General features: G+C 38.2%; 1 protein-coding gene across 1 annotated transcript in view; it reads right to left on the bottom strand.

The window, feature by feature from the left end:
- Positions 1 to 9879, bottom strand: part of LOC150085927 (Na(+)/citrate cotransporter-like) — a 189690-nt gene extending 179811 nt beyond the window's left edge. The window contains exon 1 of the mRNA XM_090373586.1: positions 9634 to 9879. Within this exon, the coding sequence (XP_090229712.1) occupies positions 9634 to 9753 (120 nt within the window). The 5' untranslated portion in view covers positions 9754 to 9879. The remainder of the gene's footprint in view (positions 1 to 9633) is intronic.
- Between the last annotated feature and the right edge of the window lie 6396 nt (positions 9880 to 16275).

The raw sequence follows: 16275 nt of genomic DNA, 5'->3' as shown, positions 1-16275 counted from the left end.
AGACTGGTGCAAGATCTTATCTTAATTGTCAACATTTGAATCTTCTGTGGATTTCTCCTTCTCGAAATACTCTTCCTTGAACTTTACACACTTTCGCCACTGTCGAACCCACGCCTTAAATGCTTCTTGCAAGCCATTTTTCGAAAGACTGTGAAGTGCTTGTTGTGGCGGACGCGAAACGCTTGCCTGTCAATGCTTTCTTCAGACGTGGAAACAGGAAGAAATCACATGGCGCTAAGTTCGGTGAATAAGGAGAATGTGGCAGAACCTCGGAACCTATGGCACTGATCACTGGCTGCACAATATTAGCCGTATGGAGCCTGGCATTTTCTTGATGGAGAGACCACTTCACACCGGAAAGTTCGGTCACACCGGAATATCGCCGTCCTACCAAGTCACTCATTACCATACGCTTCATTCATCTCTTTAAACTGTTTCCGATGCATTTAAGCCCCGTCTGACACAATAACAAATCACATATCGCTGTTCAATCTGTTTGTCCGACATGATACTTTCTTCAAAACGATCATCAGTGACACACGGCTAAAAAACTCTCTTCATGCAACACTAGCTCGACAAGTACTGGCATGTGCACACAGTCTGCTCAGTAGCGATCAGGGAGAGCGCCCGTAGCGGCAGTTATGGAAAACTCGCGCAGTAATCATAAAATCTTGCACCAGTCTGCAAATTAAATGATCATCCCTCATATAAATTATCTTTTGGAGGCTGTTCAGAGATGTCAAACTACAAATAAAATTTTAATTAATAAAGTGTAGTAGTTTTTAAAGTAACATTTATTGTTACTTTAATCTTGTTAGGCTCATTCGCATATATACGAGTATACATGCGAATGTGCTATGTACTAAGCGCCTATTGTCTTCACTCTGTCCGTCCGTCTGAATATAACAGAGAGACCTCCAGTGGCAGATTTTCATGAAATTCTGTATTTGGGCTTGTTAAAAATATTTGTCGAACCATTCCAAATTTCATTAAAATGGGACAAATAGAAATTAGGCAATTATTATTTTTTTCCATGCAATTTGTATGGAAGAAAAATTCATGGATTAAATGTAGTTTTAATGTTGTATTGTGAGCTTTGAACAGGCCGTGCATGCTTCGCATGTGTGTAAGATTAGTGAACATGGCGTCGCTTGTGAAGAGATACAATATATACAGAGAGAAAAGAGACTTAAAAGAGTAATATGGGAGGAGAGTAATAAATATTATACAGTTGTAATTAAACTGAATAGCTAAGTTTAGAAAACGTAAAACTATAGGGTTTTATTAAGTGTTCTATGTTATGAAAAAAGAAACTAAAAATATAAATTATAACTGCATATCTATAAAGTTATGATCTTAGTAATTAATTGATAAGGAGATAGCTATATTTATTTTTCATTTCTATTACACAGAATATGAAAAAAAAAAAAAAAAATCGAACGCCCCTGAAATATAACGCATTGCGTACATTAACTGACTTGTTTTATTATTATTTTTATCATTATATTATTATGATGAGTGGCTGACTAACTAATTTACCTTTGCAACATTTCAGCAAAAGTAAAATTAAGCTTAAATATTCCTTATGTTTCCTATTCAATAAATAAAACGTTTATTTTCCATATATAAGTGGTTTTTCTTCTCTTTGTGACATCTTTCGAAATTTTTACAACCAATATGAAATCTTTAGGGAACAAGCATACATCACTTAGCTAGCGTAACTGAATCCGTGCAACCACTCTCTGCTTTCTGACGGCGTTATAGCACAGAGCAAGAAACGAACGGCTCCAGGTTCTCCTTTTCTTTCATAGCGTTCGGAGCGGGAAGCAAAGTGAGTGACTTTTTTTTTTTTTTTTTTGTGTTTTAAGAATCAGTGATAAAACTTAGATTTCCTCTACCCTCCTCTAAAAAATCTAAAAAGGACCCAATAAGAGGTTTCTTGTCCCTGTTTACATTTTTCATTCAATGCGTACATTGAAAAATGTTAATCTCATATGCCCTCAGTTAGCGTGACAAAGCAAGTCCGGAACTTTTCGTCGTTACGGACTACAGAAAGATGAGATACGCCCAGTAAGATAGCAAATGTTTTTGTCGTGAAATGACGATTTGGATGTTTAGCTATTACTTTAATGCCAAAAGAAGTTATGTGAAATGTATGCTTTGAGTCTGGTTTGTCTGTTTGTGAAATGAAACAATTCAGAGATAAACCCATAAAACTTCCGCATGAGACCGGTTTTAACTTAACTTTTCTGTTTTGATTTTGCGCCTAAGCAACTAAGGTTATGGAGCGTCAATGTATGGTGTCTGTAAATTCATCAGATATCCAATAAATCGGCCATGGCATGAAAAAAACTTACTAAAATACCTCCACCTTGGTGGGATTCAAACCATGACGTTTGTCTCTCTGCTGTCCGCAAAGATGCTTAGCCTTGTTCCAAAGACCTCGTGTTTCTTTCGTCAGTGAACGGATTCGAACCAGTCCAAAAGGTTAGTGACAGACATATAATAGCCCATTGAGGGATTCATCGTGGCTAACACAATGGTAACGACCATCGTCCTTCCACCATGTGAGAAAGGTGTGGGATTGAGTCTTCCAGACAGAAGGGAAAAAAAAAAAAAAAAAATATATATATATATATATATATATATATATCAACCCAAGCACGGTACTAAGTACTATAGGTTCTAATACCTCTCGTGTTTGGGGTGTTCATAAAAAAAAAAAAAAGAAAAAAATATATATATATGTTTTATAATTTGGTTAGGTTAGTCAATCATGGGCGAGTTACGTGTATTTTTCCGTTCTGGGAACTCCGATTTTTCATTTAGTAAGCAAACAAACTATTGAATACATGCAGTTTTTAGATACAATAAACCAGAGGTTCCCAAACTTTCTCGGTTCACGGCGCCCTTAGTGTCTCAGTAATTTTTTCACGGCACCCCTAGGCCAAAAGAAATACCTAACACAGTGGTTTTCGACCTTTTAATATATACCTATATAATAATTTTATTCTTTATATAGAGGTACTAAATAAAGATCATTTATAGATCACCACAAAATTAAAAAGATATGGTGCAATGGATACCGTACACCTTTTTATAATGAAATAAAAGTATAAATTTAAAAAAAATAAAAATAATAATAAAATAATAATAATAACCTTAAGTAACTTAAACTGAAATTACACGGCACCCCAAGAATGTTGTTGCGGTACCCTAGTATGGCCGACCGGGCTAGCCGGGTGAGTAAAGTGCCTGACTGGCAACCCAAAGGTCGCGGGTTCGAATCCCGCCTCGGGCTTGGATCACAGTACTGAAAAAACCTTGGGAGGTGCATTATGGCCAAAGGAGCCGATGCGCGAACAACTTACTAAAACAAAACAAAAAAAAAAAAAAACCCTAGTGTGCCGCGGCACCTCGGTTGAAAACCACTGCAATAAAGTGATGCCACATAGCCTCAGTTGCTTTGGCATAAAAAACAGAACAGGAGAACTAAGTTAGTCAGTCGCACTCCAAGGTGTTACAGGTTTATTCCTGAATTTTTTTCAACTCACAAACAGACCGACCGATCAAACATGCACGCTGATCGTCGATACACACAGTTCACACACAACATACTGACACTTCATGGTCTTGGATTTTTTTAAAATTTTTTATTTTAATAAACACGAAACAGCTATGCGGCCAAAAAGTTTTTGGGAATACATTACGTAAGAAATAAAATCATTAGTGAATAGCATATGTAGATGTAAAATATATATAATTCTCTCTCTCTCTCTCTCTCTCTCTCTCTCTCTCTCTCTCTCTCTTTCTTCCGCTCCCCATAGATAAACTCTTAAGTTAGTAAGTGGCCGCTTAACACTCCAGTGGTAATTACATAAATTCGTAAATGAAAATCAAGCATAACAACGTATACATTATAAAAGTAAAATTTATAAGCCAGTAAAAATTTTGTTAAAAATAATATTTATTTTACACACGCAAGCTCCCAAGATAATAAATTACAACGATATAAACAACGATTGTATCTGTAAGAGGACCGAGATTATAATTCTATAGTTTCAGCCCTCTGTGACTATATATACAGGGTGATTCACTACCAGTGCGACAAACTTGCAGGAGGTGTAGGGGGGCACAAAGACGAATCGGAATCACATAGCATTGCAGGGTCCGAAATGCCTTCGTCATGCGGTAGAGGACGTTGAACGGGAGGTCGCGTGAACAGCGATCCCTCTGGAAGTCAGCATTTGCGACCCGTTTCTGTTGAAGAAACCAAGTAGCAAAAGTCCTCCGGAGTGGATAATCCGCAGGCTCCAATGATTGGACGCGTTGCAGATGGTTTGAACTCATTTGGTTTGTTGACAGTATCCTCCATACGGTGGATTGGGAAATACCCAATCGTTGGCCTATCGCTAGAGTACTCGTAGTCGGATTGCTTTCTGCAAGACGTAGGACATTCTCCTCATTGTCTGGCGTCCTCTTCGTTCGCTCTCGATTCATGGTACCTCTCGTGAAACAACCAGTCTCACGTAACCTTCTGTGCACACGTGCGAAAATTGCATGATGAGGAGCACGCCTGTGCGGGAAACGTTCCTGGTACAAGCGCAGAGCGGCGCGCCCGTTACAGTCCGCAGCTCCATACGCGAGGTGCATGTCGGCCAGTTCAACGTTTGAATACTCGTCCATCCTACTGCCTCGGGAACGGTTCTCAAATGCTGACTTCCAGCGGGATCGCTGTTCACGCGACCTCCCGTTCAACGTCCTCTGCCGCATGACGAAGGCATTTCGGACCCTGCAATGCTATGTGATTCCGATTCCTCTTTGTGCCCCCTACACCTCCTGCAAGTTTGTCGCACTGGTAGTGAATCACCCTCTATATATACTAGTGACAAGTGGTGACTGTATATCATCACTTGTCACTCATTTAGAGAGGTGTCGGTTCGAATCCCTTGGAGACTGGAGGAATCGTGAGAGCCTCTTCAGTCGTGGCTGTAATTAGCCTCTCTTAAGCAGAGGGAGTTGAGTACCACCCCTTGAATTATTCCTGGTTTTTTAGTCTGTACATAGCATGCAAATGGTTCCCGTAAACATACACATGTACACACATAATACATTGGCGCAATATGGCCCGAACTGCTGATCAACAACAATCTGTTATGTATTTGTCTTTGCCTCAGCACAAAATGAAAAGCAACACATCAAACAGAATGATGTAAATGCAGAAATTTCGAAAGTTGCATCTTCTGATTTGAAATTTCTCATAGAAAGAAACCATCATGATAGTAAAACTGTTGTGAATCACAAAATCATTATGGCGTGCATAATGTAGCTGTATGAGCTACACGCTATGAATTGTAATAAACAAAAGTTTAGTTAACGTACGCAGTGCGATGTATTTCTGGTGCATTGGGGGAAAAAAAAAATTAATAACAAAAAAAAAAAAAAAAAAAAATGGCGAATTGAGAAAATTGCGTTTCCGAGCATCCGCCGTATTTCCTATTCATTCCTACAACCATAAATATCCAGTGCTTTAGCTACAATATACGATATATTAGCATTAGCATAGGCATATAATGCAAGAAAGAAAGTTTATACAGCATCAGCCAAAAAAACCCCTTCCCATTTTTCCCATCTATTCTCTGCAAAAGTTTGTCCAGTTCTTCCTTGAATTTATTTAAGCTCTCAACTTCCACATCAACAGATGGAAATTTGTTCCAATCAACCACGCGTTGGCTAAAGGCACATCTATTCTACAACTGTCTATCTTCAATTTGAAATCTGAGCAAGAGGAAGAGTCCCGTCAGCATTGAGCTTTCCATTCAAGGCTTTATACACCTCACTCAGATCACCTCGCAGCTACCTGGTTTCCATACGCTGCAATTTGCAGAACTTAAACCTTTCTTGGTACGAGCACCCCTTTGTTCCCCTCACCAATCTCGTTGCCCTTCTCTGTACTCGTTCCAGCAGTGCTACATCCTTCCTAAAATGAGGCCTCCAAACCTGTATGCAGTATTCAAGGTGTGGCCCGACTATTGCCTTATATAAAGGGATAATCACCTCCTTATCCCTGCTAGCAAACTTCCTGTATATCATTGACAAGACCCCATGAGCTGCTCTGGCAGCCTGTCTGCACTGCCCTAAAAACTTCATATCTTATTGCACAATTACCTCAGGTCTTTTTTTATTCTCCACTCCCCTGCGTGTACTTCCACACAAATGTTATGTTATTCCGGGATTACTGCTACCATATGCAGTATTTTGCATTTGCCAATGTTAAACTTCAGTTGCCAACTCTCAGTCCATTTACTCAACTTTTCTAGATCCTGCTGCAGTAGCGTACTGTCATTAAAAACCATGCCAACCGTCGTATTTTCTGCAACTTGGACATTAAGCCTGATATACCTTCAATAGCTGGCCTTCGAAGCCGAGTAGTCAGGAGCGGGATTACAGTAGCACACGCTCTTTGAGTAGACCGGGATTCAAGCCCCTGACTGCTAAATACGGTTAAACTGCCAACCCGTACTGGACCAGAGTGGCAGATTATGATCCATTTCCCTCAGCATGAATTGTTGAGGAGGCTTCCATATCCTGCAGTGGGTTGATAATAGGCTGCAGTTTACTTTTTTTTTTTTTTTTTTACCTTCAATATTATTAATATATATATAAAACAACAATGGGCCCAACACCCGAAACCTGGGGGACTTCACTAATGACATTAGTCGACGAAGAAGAGCAGTGTCCATTGATTACCACTCTATGTCTTCTCCCATTCAATCATCCTTTTATCCATAGCAGCAACTTGCCTGTAATGCTTATCAAAAGCTTTCCTTAAAATCGAAGTATATGATATCAAAATTATGTTTCGCATCCAGTTCCTTTGTAACCACATCAGAGTAGCCAATCAAATTTGTCAGACAAAACTTTCCCTTAACAAACCCTTGCGGTGTCTGAACTATAACGGCAGTGTTGTCTCAATGATCCTGCAATGCTTCTTTAAACAGTGACTCCATTATTTTTTCTTTGGTACAGAAGTTAAACTAACAGGTCTGTATTTACTCGTATCCTCCTTAGATCCCCTTTGTAAATTGCACATCTCCAGTCCGTGGGGATCTCCCCTGAGTTCAAAGGTGCTCTCATAATTATGGCTAAGGGTTTGTTTACTTCCTTTGTTGCCTCTTTTAATATAACTGGATAGTCCCATCCAGCTCATGTGCCTTTCTTATGTTTAACTTCAACAATTTCTCCTCTACTTTGCTCTCAGTTATTACAAAATCATTTAGATTCCTGTTAGAGTTTGATAAGCTTCTGGCCTCCACTTCCTTGCAGAATTCCTCATGTGTGAATGTAGATGCAAAATACTCATTCAGATTATCATCTATCTGAGCAGGATCAACAGTCGAACCATCGATATCAAGTGGACCAATCTGATTCATTCACTTCCTTTTAGAGTTTACATAAGTAAAGAAGTCTGTGCTGTCTTTCTTTGCATCATTTTCCAAAGATTGCTCGTAATTTGCCTTCGCTTGCCTAACCTCCTTTGTGACTTGATTATAGACTAGCTTATATCTACCATAGGCATTATAGACTAGCTTATGTCTACCCTAGGCATTATAGACTAGCTTATGTCTACCCTAGGCATTATAGACTAGCTTATGTCTACCCTAGGCATTATAGACTAGCTTATATCTACCATAGGCATTATAGACTAGCTTATGTCTACCATAGGCTTGTGTGTTGCCTGATAATTTATATGCATCCCATGCATTTTTCTTCTCTGAAGATAGCTTCTGTGATATATACGGAAAAAGTAAGAATAATAATTTCCAGATTTCTCTATTAGCAGATTTAACGAAATTTGAAAGGCTTTATACATCTTTTTGAAAGGCTTAAATATAAAATTTCATGAAAATCCATCCAATGGGAGGCAAGTTATTTATGGGTCTTTTAAAAGATTTTCGAGCCTATCCCAAAGTTTATTAAAATCAGACCAATGGAAATCCAACAATTATTTTTTAACAAATCTCTAAAAATCCACGTGCATTAACATAAATCGACTCCTAATCGATGGTTTTATGACATTTTATATTTGTGTCTTCCTTTTCATGCAATATCACAGAGGCTGTCCAATACCCTATATTGTAGCTTATGCGCTAGATATTGTTTTTTGCCATGCGCTGGTTGGATGGGCAGTGTGGCGGATGCGCGAAAAAAGTCTTGCTTTTATGTTCTTTTTTTTTTTTTTTTTTTTTTGTTATATGTTTTTTGTTCTTTTTTTTGTTTCATGAATAATTACTCTTTGCTAATTGCGTACAATAAAAACTAACTCGTTTCCTTTATTACAGAACGCGAACAAAGGCGCATTCAGTGTAATGTGTTTTTGCATCACTAGCTCTAGCTACTCGTAAAATGGAAGAGTTGGAAATAAAAAGACTGCACAGATTTCATGAGCGACTCAAATTGGGACTGTTTCTGGTAGACCCTTGGGTGTGTGCATGTTATTCATTATTAGAAAATGGGTAGCTCATCTTTTATGTGGTTGTCTTGAGTGTTACCATCGTTGGAAAACGACAATTTTTTTTATTTTTTTTCAAAAAACAAAGTAGACTCTTGTGGTTAACCGTCACCTAGAACAAGAGTACAGCGGTTGTATGGGACGTTTAAAGTTCAATCGCTTTAATTGTACCACAGGCTACAAATGCCCAATTGTCGTGGTTAATTAGAGTTGAACAAAGGGAACAAAAAGTAACAGATGTAAGCAATTAAAAAGAAACAGAAGTAGAGTCACTTTCCACAATCGCTTCTTCAACTGTTTTTTTTTTTTTCTTTTTGTTTGTTTCTGTCTTACTATGTACTGCAGCAACTAGTACGTAACATGCCAGTTGCTGCAGTGTCTTATGCATGACGTGCCTTGTATGCGTGAATTTATTAATTGCATTTTTTGTTATGTGCAGTCGTATACATACTATGTAAATTATCACAGTATGTATATACTTATTATAAGGAATTTTGTATAGAAATTTAAATTTTTATAAATTAGTAAACCATGTAAATGAACTAATCATTGATATCGGAAACTTATATGGGTCTAAGTAATCAGTAAACTTAAGCCTATCCATTAATCTTGCAGCAGTTTTCGTGTAGGATGATGCGAAGACTGTAGAGTATTGATCTTAGTACATGGAGGGCTATTTCCATGGCAACTTGAACAGTGCCATTTTCTGGTAGTGTGATCCTGTCCACAAAGCCGAAAGCGAGGTTTAAATGCTGTGTGACCTCAAATTATTGGCATAAATTTTGAACAAATTGCAATTTGTTTTTAAAACAGGCATACAATCTGATAATTTTAAATGTTTTCTTTATGCTCCTGCATCTTACCTCCAATTCTCGTGCTCTCTCTCTCTCTCTCTCTCTCTCTCTCTCTCTGCTATAAAAGAAGTGACAGTTTTATAGAGATGATTGTCTTTAAAAGTGCCTAAATTTTTAAAATTAATACTATAGACTGACTCAAGTTTGTGTTGATTTCAAGTAATGTGCATCTCTCTTTCTCTCTGCTGTAGATGGAAATGGCAGTTTTATAGAGGAGATAGCCTTTAAAATTACCTAAATTCTTAAAATTAATAACGCATACAGTACCTTCGTGCCAGCAATAATAGGTAACGGCAAAAGCATAAGTGGAACCATTATGAAGAAAGCAATTTTCCACCATCCCATGAGCAAAGAAGCTGTGTGGCGAAGTCGTGCCGTCGCTCTCATGGTTACCGCTGTCACTTCGAGGGGGAAACTGGTGATTTCCAAGTAGTCCACATCGACACCTCTGTACCTAAGGTTGGTATACTGCACGTAGCTCTCTCACTTCCCTGTGAAAACTAGTTTGTGTGTGTTGGGGGGGGGGGAAACGCAGTTGCGATTAGATTGTCCCGCAAAACGAAACTGCTACTATACTAACTACACAGTCGAGACTGAACACTAGCCGGTTTCGCGGTGTCTCGTTCCTTGCGTTAGTCTCCTTAATACGCATATAGCTCGAACACCAATAACAGAGAAGGACGGAGCGTTGCCGATTCAGATGACATCACGACTCAACATCAGGTGTAATATGAAAACGGGGAAAAAACCCACCTGAGAGAATTCTTAATCGGTCACGCCTATTTATTTATAGGGCAAACATGACTTTCTTCTTGAAATAAATACTGGTAATTTAAATTAGCACGTCAAGCGTATTTATTTGCTTCCGTTATAGAGACGGTACGTTGATTACCTGCGAATGTGAAATGCTTGCTCGTTTCAGTGAACGTAAGGAACAACGACTGCAACAAAAACAACACAAAACCATCTTTCGATTAAATTCAAATTATAACGATAAGGTTAAGGTTGGCATATTATTTTTGTACCTATGTCGATTCTAGTTCTGATAAATCCACGCTTTGCATCAAAAAATATCTGATGAAATTCAGACGGACGATACAAAAGTAGCACCATTTATGGCAGTCAATTCTAAACAGATATTCAGTCACGATGGAACCTTTGTTCATTTTTTATATTCTTTTATATTTCTTCATGTTCTGTCATCGGTGGCCTATTTGTACTGATGCTACATGCACACTCCTTGTTTTGGAAGCTTTTACTTCCTTACCATGTGTGGAAATGATTGTTATTATCAGCATCAGTATCATGCCACATCTGTTTATACGTTATTTCACCCCTAGAGTGACAAATGAGATTTTAAATTACGTAACCTTTTCAGTCTTTTCACTTCGATTTCGAGCGATGAGATTTTCAAGTACTTGAATGTGTCAGAATAAGGGATGGATTGAATAGCTACTGCCTTCCGTGGTGCGAGTAACTAAGAAAATTTGAATCAGAAAATGAGAGTAACAACGATGATTGCGGTAAAATTGTTTGATTACAATTCTAAATCAAGTCCAGTTCTTTATACTGTATACGTGGTTAACTCTGTTAAGGGTGAATCCAGCCTTCGAGTTCAGCAGGTTAACAGCATAGATATATTGTTTTGTTTACAAATAGTGCAGAAACAGAACATGCTTTAAGAATAATCGAACGGGGTAATTACTCTCGTTACTTCCAGGATCCGCCCTTGGATCTTGTTAAAAGTGTGACACAACTAGGATATGATAAATATTACCCTAGCCATAGGTGCCGATTCATTAGGCCCTGAATAGAGATTAAGAAAATACAGAATAACTGATTTTAGAAGTCATTTTAAAAGTGTAACTACGATTATTGTTATCTAAATCAATTATTCTGAAGGCCTATGACTTTTATATAATTCGTTTAATTCTATTTATATAATTGTGTAACTTTTATATAACGTATTTGTCGGCTTATTAAGACGCTGCTGCGTGGAAGACGTACCCTAATTTTGGAACGGTAAATTTAAGAAAAAAACTTTTGAAAAAAAAATATTGTTAATACAATAGAAATTTAAAATTCAATAAAAATAAAACTCAAAAGCCAATAAAGAAAGGTGTAGGATTATTACTCTTATTATTTTAGTAATTTTGGCATCATTATCATTATCCTCTTCACTAGCATCACTGTCACTCTCATACAATAAATGATCTTCAGTGCCACCCATTGCATTACTTATACCACATTTTTTAGGGGACTTGACAACAATTTCGGTCTTAACATCATGCCATGACTGCTGCGCCAATTCACACACTTGTGCTATTGATGGACGTTTCATCCTTCCCGTAGGCGTCGTATCATGGTTCCCTTTTATCAACTACACAAGTTTTCTTCCGAATTTGGCCATTTAGGTAGAATTTTACGAAGGTTGTGCTTTGTTTTATCAGCTTCTTGTAATATAACTTCCTGCTTCCTCCATTGACGAATCATCTTCTCAGTAGGCGGTGGTCTGAAATTTCGTTCTGCTGGCATATTGTACTACTTTTAGCTTAAATCCAATAGTATAATTTTGCCTTCTTGATGCGCCTGCCATTGATTAGGGCTTAAATATATGACTGAAATTCACTTGTTACTCAACAACAGCCTGGTAATTACTGAAAAGTATACTAAAGTATAGTAGTTAATTATCCGTTAACTACTGTAAAAAAGGTAAGGTAAGCAGCAGCCATTATCAATCCACCTCTGGATGGAAGCCTCCTCAACAATTCATGTTGAGGGAAATGGACTATAATCTGCCACGCTGGTCCAGTGCGGGTTGGCAGATCGACCGTATTTAGCAGTCAGGGGCTTGAACCTCGGTTTACTCAAAGAGCGTGTGCTAATGCACTCCTGCTCATTCATGACCACTCGGCTACGATACGTTAACTCCGGTTTTGCACTTGTGCTGTATTGCCACTTTTGGCTTCTAAGACGCAGGGCGATTTTTTAATGTATTTATAAGGAAAAAAAAGTGCGTCTTACAAGCCGGCAAATACAGTAATTCATTTAATTTTATTTTAAATTAAATTAGATAATTGTAATTTATTAATATTATAAGTAATTCAAAACAATACCAATTAATGTTATAATTTAATTTTTACTAAATTATTATTTAATATTAAAGTACTTTTTTATTTTTATTTAATTATTAAATAATAATGTAATAAAAACGAAAGGAATGTTTGTAATATTTGACAGTATTTGGCCATAGGTGCCAAAAATCCACTTTTTGCAGTACTGCTGTTGAAGTATGTTTTTTTTTTTTTTTTTTTTTTTTTTTTAACATTTTTATTTTAAGGTAAGCTCCAAGACAATTAAAACCGTCGGGGAGAGGCATATATTGTATCTGTAAATTCGGTATGACTGTTAGATTGGATGAAAAGCTCACTTTTTTCAGGAGCAAAGTTTTATCATTCATATCTTTGGGTGAGAATGAACTAATTAATTCAGCTGGATTGATTTTAAAAAAAATTCTTTTATCATTTTACGATCATTTACGCTAATGGATAACGCACCATCCTCATGACTATTAAACTGAATTTAAATGGAAGAAAGGAGCATTTTCATTTTTTAGGGAAATTTGGACTTCAATTTACAAATTCAAAATTAATAGGAGTTTCTATTATTTCGAGACCCTTGGTTCTGATTTCAGAAAAATCTTAAGATTTCTCTAAACGTTTTCTAGGATTCATATTGTGCGCGATTTACTAATGCTTTCAGACGGATATATTATATATGTACTGAGTTGGCTTTGTATTGGCAACACCTGCCCAATACCTAATGCCACATTTTGCCCGTAATTCAGCCCGTACGCGGGCTGAATTACGGGCAGAATTTTGGAATGGACTCCACAACGTTTTGTCGGGTGTCCTGTGGTAGTGCTACCCATGGGTTGCACAATATATCCAGCAATGCCCACACATTGTCAGGTGGATGGTAGTAGCATCTAATATCCTATACCATTAGATCCTAAATATGCTCAATAGAATTAAGATCGGGCGAGTTGGGCGGCAATGGGAATATAGAGAATTCATTATCATGTTCTTGAACTAATTGGCAACCTGATAAGCCTTGTAGCATGACGCGTTTTCTTGCTGATACACGCCGAAAATGTCTGGATACACTGTCATCATGAAGGGGTGTATTTGTCACGGCGACGATAGAAGGGTATGTTTCCCCTTGACCCCTTGATTAAAAATGATTACAGGATCCCTGGCATGCCACGAAACATAACACCCAAAACCATAACATCACTGCCTCCAGCCGTCAAACACCAACGGTGCATTCAAGTGCCATGGCCTCATGTTTCTTTCTTCAAATGTGGATACACCCATCAGCATGATAGAGTTGGAAACGGGATTCATCAGACTGCTTAATAGATTTCCAAATATCGGTGGTCTAGTGTCGTGCTGATGTACCCATGCGAGGCGTAGTTTCTTGTCTCGAAGTGAGTATGGGTACCTGTACGACGGCTGTTGACTGCTATAATTTATACGAGCTAATGACCAGCGCACTTAGTCCATGTGGTTAAATCGTCCGACAAAAGACACCTGTTTAAGGATTTAGGAAAAGAACCAACAGAAACTCGTCATTCTACGACCAGCAGAGAATTCACAGATGGAGACTAGTCAGGCTGTAAAAGAGGTTGTAACTAAGCAACCACAAACTTACTTTAAAAAAGTAAAAATCACTGGACTACGAAAGATCCTTTGTACGGGCATCATAGAAACAGCAATAACTGAGGAAACTACAATTATAATGAATTATCCAAAAATCGCAAACGCTGGCTTAAAAGATGAGAAAGCAAAGGAGCCGGGCCCCTCCATATTGCTATTCTATTTGACATAGATGTCCCTTGCAAAAGACGAAATACTAGAGTAAATATATATACAAAAATCTCGAAAGACGTATGACATTTAAACAAGCAAACACCTAGTTTATTTTAAAATATCCTGCAAAGTCTAGAACAAATCTGTCAGTAAACTGGATCGCGTATATTTGTATATATCACCAAACACATGGCAAATCCTCCGGGGTTAAAGAGTCTATTGCTGGAACAGCCATAGATTTAGAGAACACTTTAATCTCACAAAGAGTTTTAAATGCCTCCGCTTCGGTCACACGGCCACTAGTCACTAGTCAGAAGTCACGACTATTCAGAGTGAAAAAACCGAAATACCGAGCCAAAGTGTGTCAACTGCAATTCGGTGCGGTTGGAATTTCATCACTCTGAAATACACTCCAAATGTATTGTATCCAGAGGGTCATTAAATTATATAACTAAGCTATTATAGGGTCACCTCTTCTGCGCGGGGAGCACAGTGATACCGTCACCGTCTTCCCCACACACCGGGTAGAAAAGGCCCGGGTTCGAATCCCGTCGATTGGTAGCAGAGTTTTATTATTATTATATATTTTTTTCAGAACAAAGGACACGATTGTGCGAACCTGCAAATTGTTAATAAAAAAAAAATGCCTTATCAACTTAAGACAACTGTTTGTTTAACAGTTTACATATTGCTGTGGCTCCATTTTTGAAGTGAATGTTGAACTATTCTCGTTTGTTCTACAAAACTGGCCCGTTCCGTGAAATGAAACTATTCAGAATTTTTAATTTTAATAACTTTCTGCACACCTAGGAAGAAATGTCTTCAATTTGAGACCACTTCCAGCCCGATCCGTTAAGCCTATTCGTGTCACGCTGACTCTCGAAAGAAAACGGTTTCCGTGTTAAATACGTATATAGATAAGGCCAAAATAAATTATAACCAACGCCATAATAAGAATAGGTGCCATGTTTTAAAGTTTGTTAAGCTAAACGCTTAGAGAACACATGCCATCGTCAACCAAATAAAACTCAAAATGGAGGAAGAGCATATTGACATACTAACTGTCCAAAAGCCCTACATCCATGGGGGGTAGGAATTAAGGGTACCCCCACCTATAGAATTGTGGAGGCTACTATGATACCATCTCGTATCAGTATTCCTGATAACCATGGCTGCGTCATTATCAGGAATACTGAGCTGTCGGTGACTAAAGTTAATTCCCTTTGCATGCCACTTGCTGCTTATGTCATGTCACTAGTCACGCTGGTTCTCTCCATGTTATTTCAATGTACTGTTGACCCGTAGACATTGCTTGCACCCTGTTACCAGGATGCAAGTTGTTGTTAGCCATGGATGCTAACTCTCACTCTACCTTACAAGGTCTTACACTTGGAAAATAGCAACCCACAAATAAATTATACACTTGGTGGGGTTCAATTGAAAACAGTGGAGGAAGAAAGGGATCTGCGAGTTATAATACGGAAAAATATGAAGTTTTCTGAACAGTGTAAACAAGCAGCCAGGAAAGCCCATGGTGTCCTATTGATGGTTTATCGAACGCTATCCTGTAGATATGGGATGGTTATAATCCCACTGTATAAGGCAATTGTAAGACCACATTTCGAACACTGTATTCAAATATAGAGACTTCATCTGAAAAAAGACATTGAACTTCTTGAAAGGATCCGAAGAGGGGCAACTTGAATGGTGAGATCAGCAGAAGGACGAACGTATGAGGAAAGACTCCGATTGTGTGGGCTACAGAGCTTGGCAACCAAGCATCTCAGAGGTGACCTGATTGAGGTTTATAAGGCTCTGAGAGGGGATTAGTAAAATTAATGAAGGTGGAATTCTCACTGTTATAAACAATTGTCTGCGCGGGTAGCACAGTGGTATCGTCACCATCCTCCCCACACCGGGTGGGAAAGGCCCGGGTTCGAATCCCGTCGATAACGCGAGGAACTTTAACGGGCGTTTTTCACTCCGTGACTGAGTTAGTCGGTCTCAGGCGTAGATAGCAAGGTTTTTCCCCAGAAAC

This window comes from Mastigoproctus giganteus, chromosome 5, assembly GCF_048544385.1.
Source record: "Mastigoproctus giganteus isolate SK-2022 chromosome 5, ASM4854438v1, whole genome shotgun sequence".
Lineage (NCBI taxonomy): Eukaryota > Metazoa > Arthropoda > Arachnida > Uropygi > Thelyphonidae > Mastigoproctus > Mastigoproctus giganteus.
This window is presented reverse-complemented; position numbering and strand designations above follow the sequence as displayed.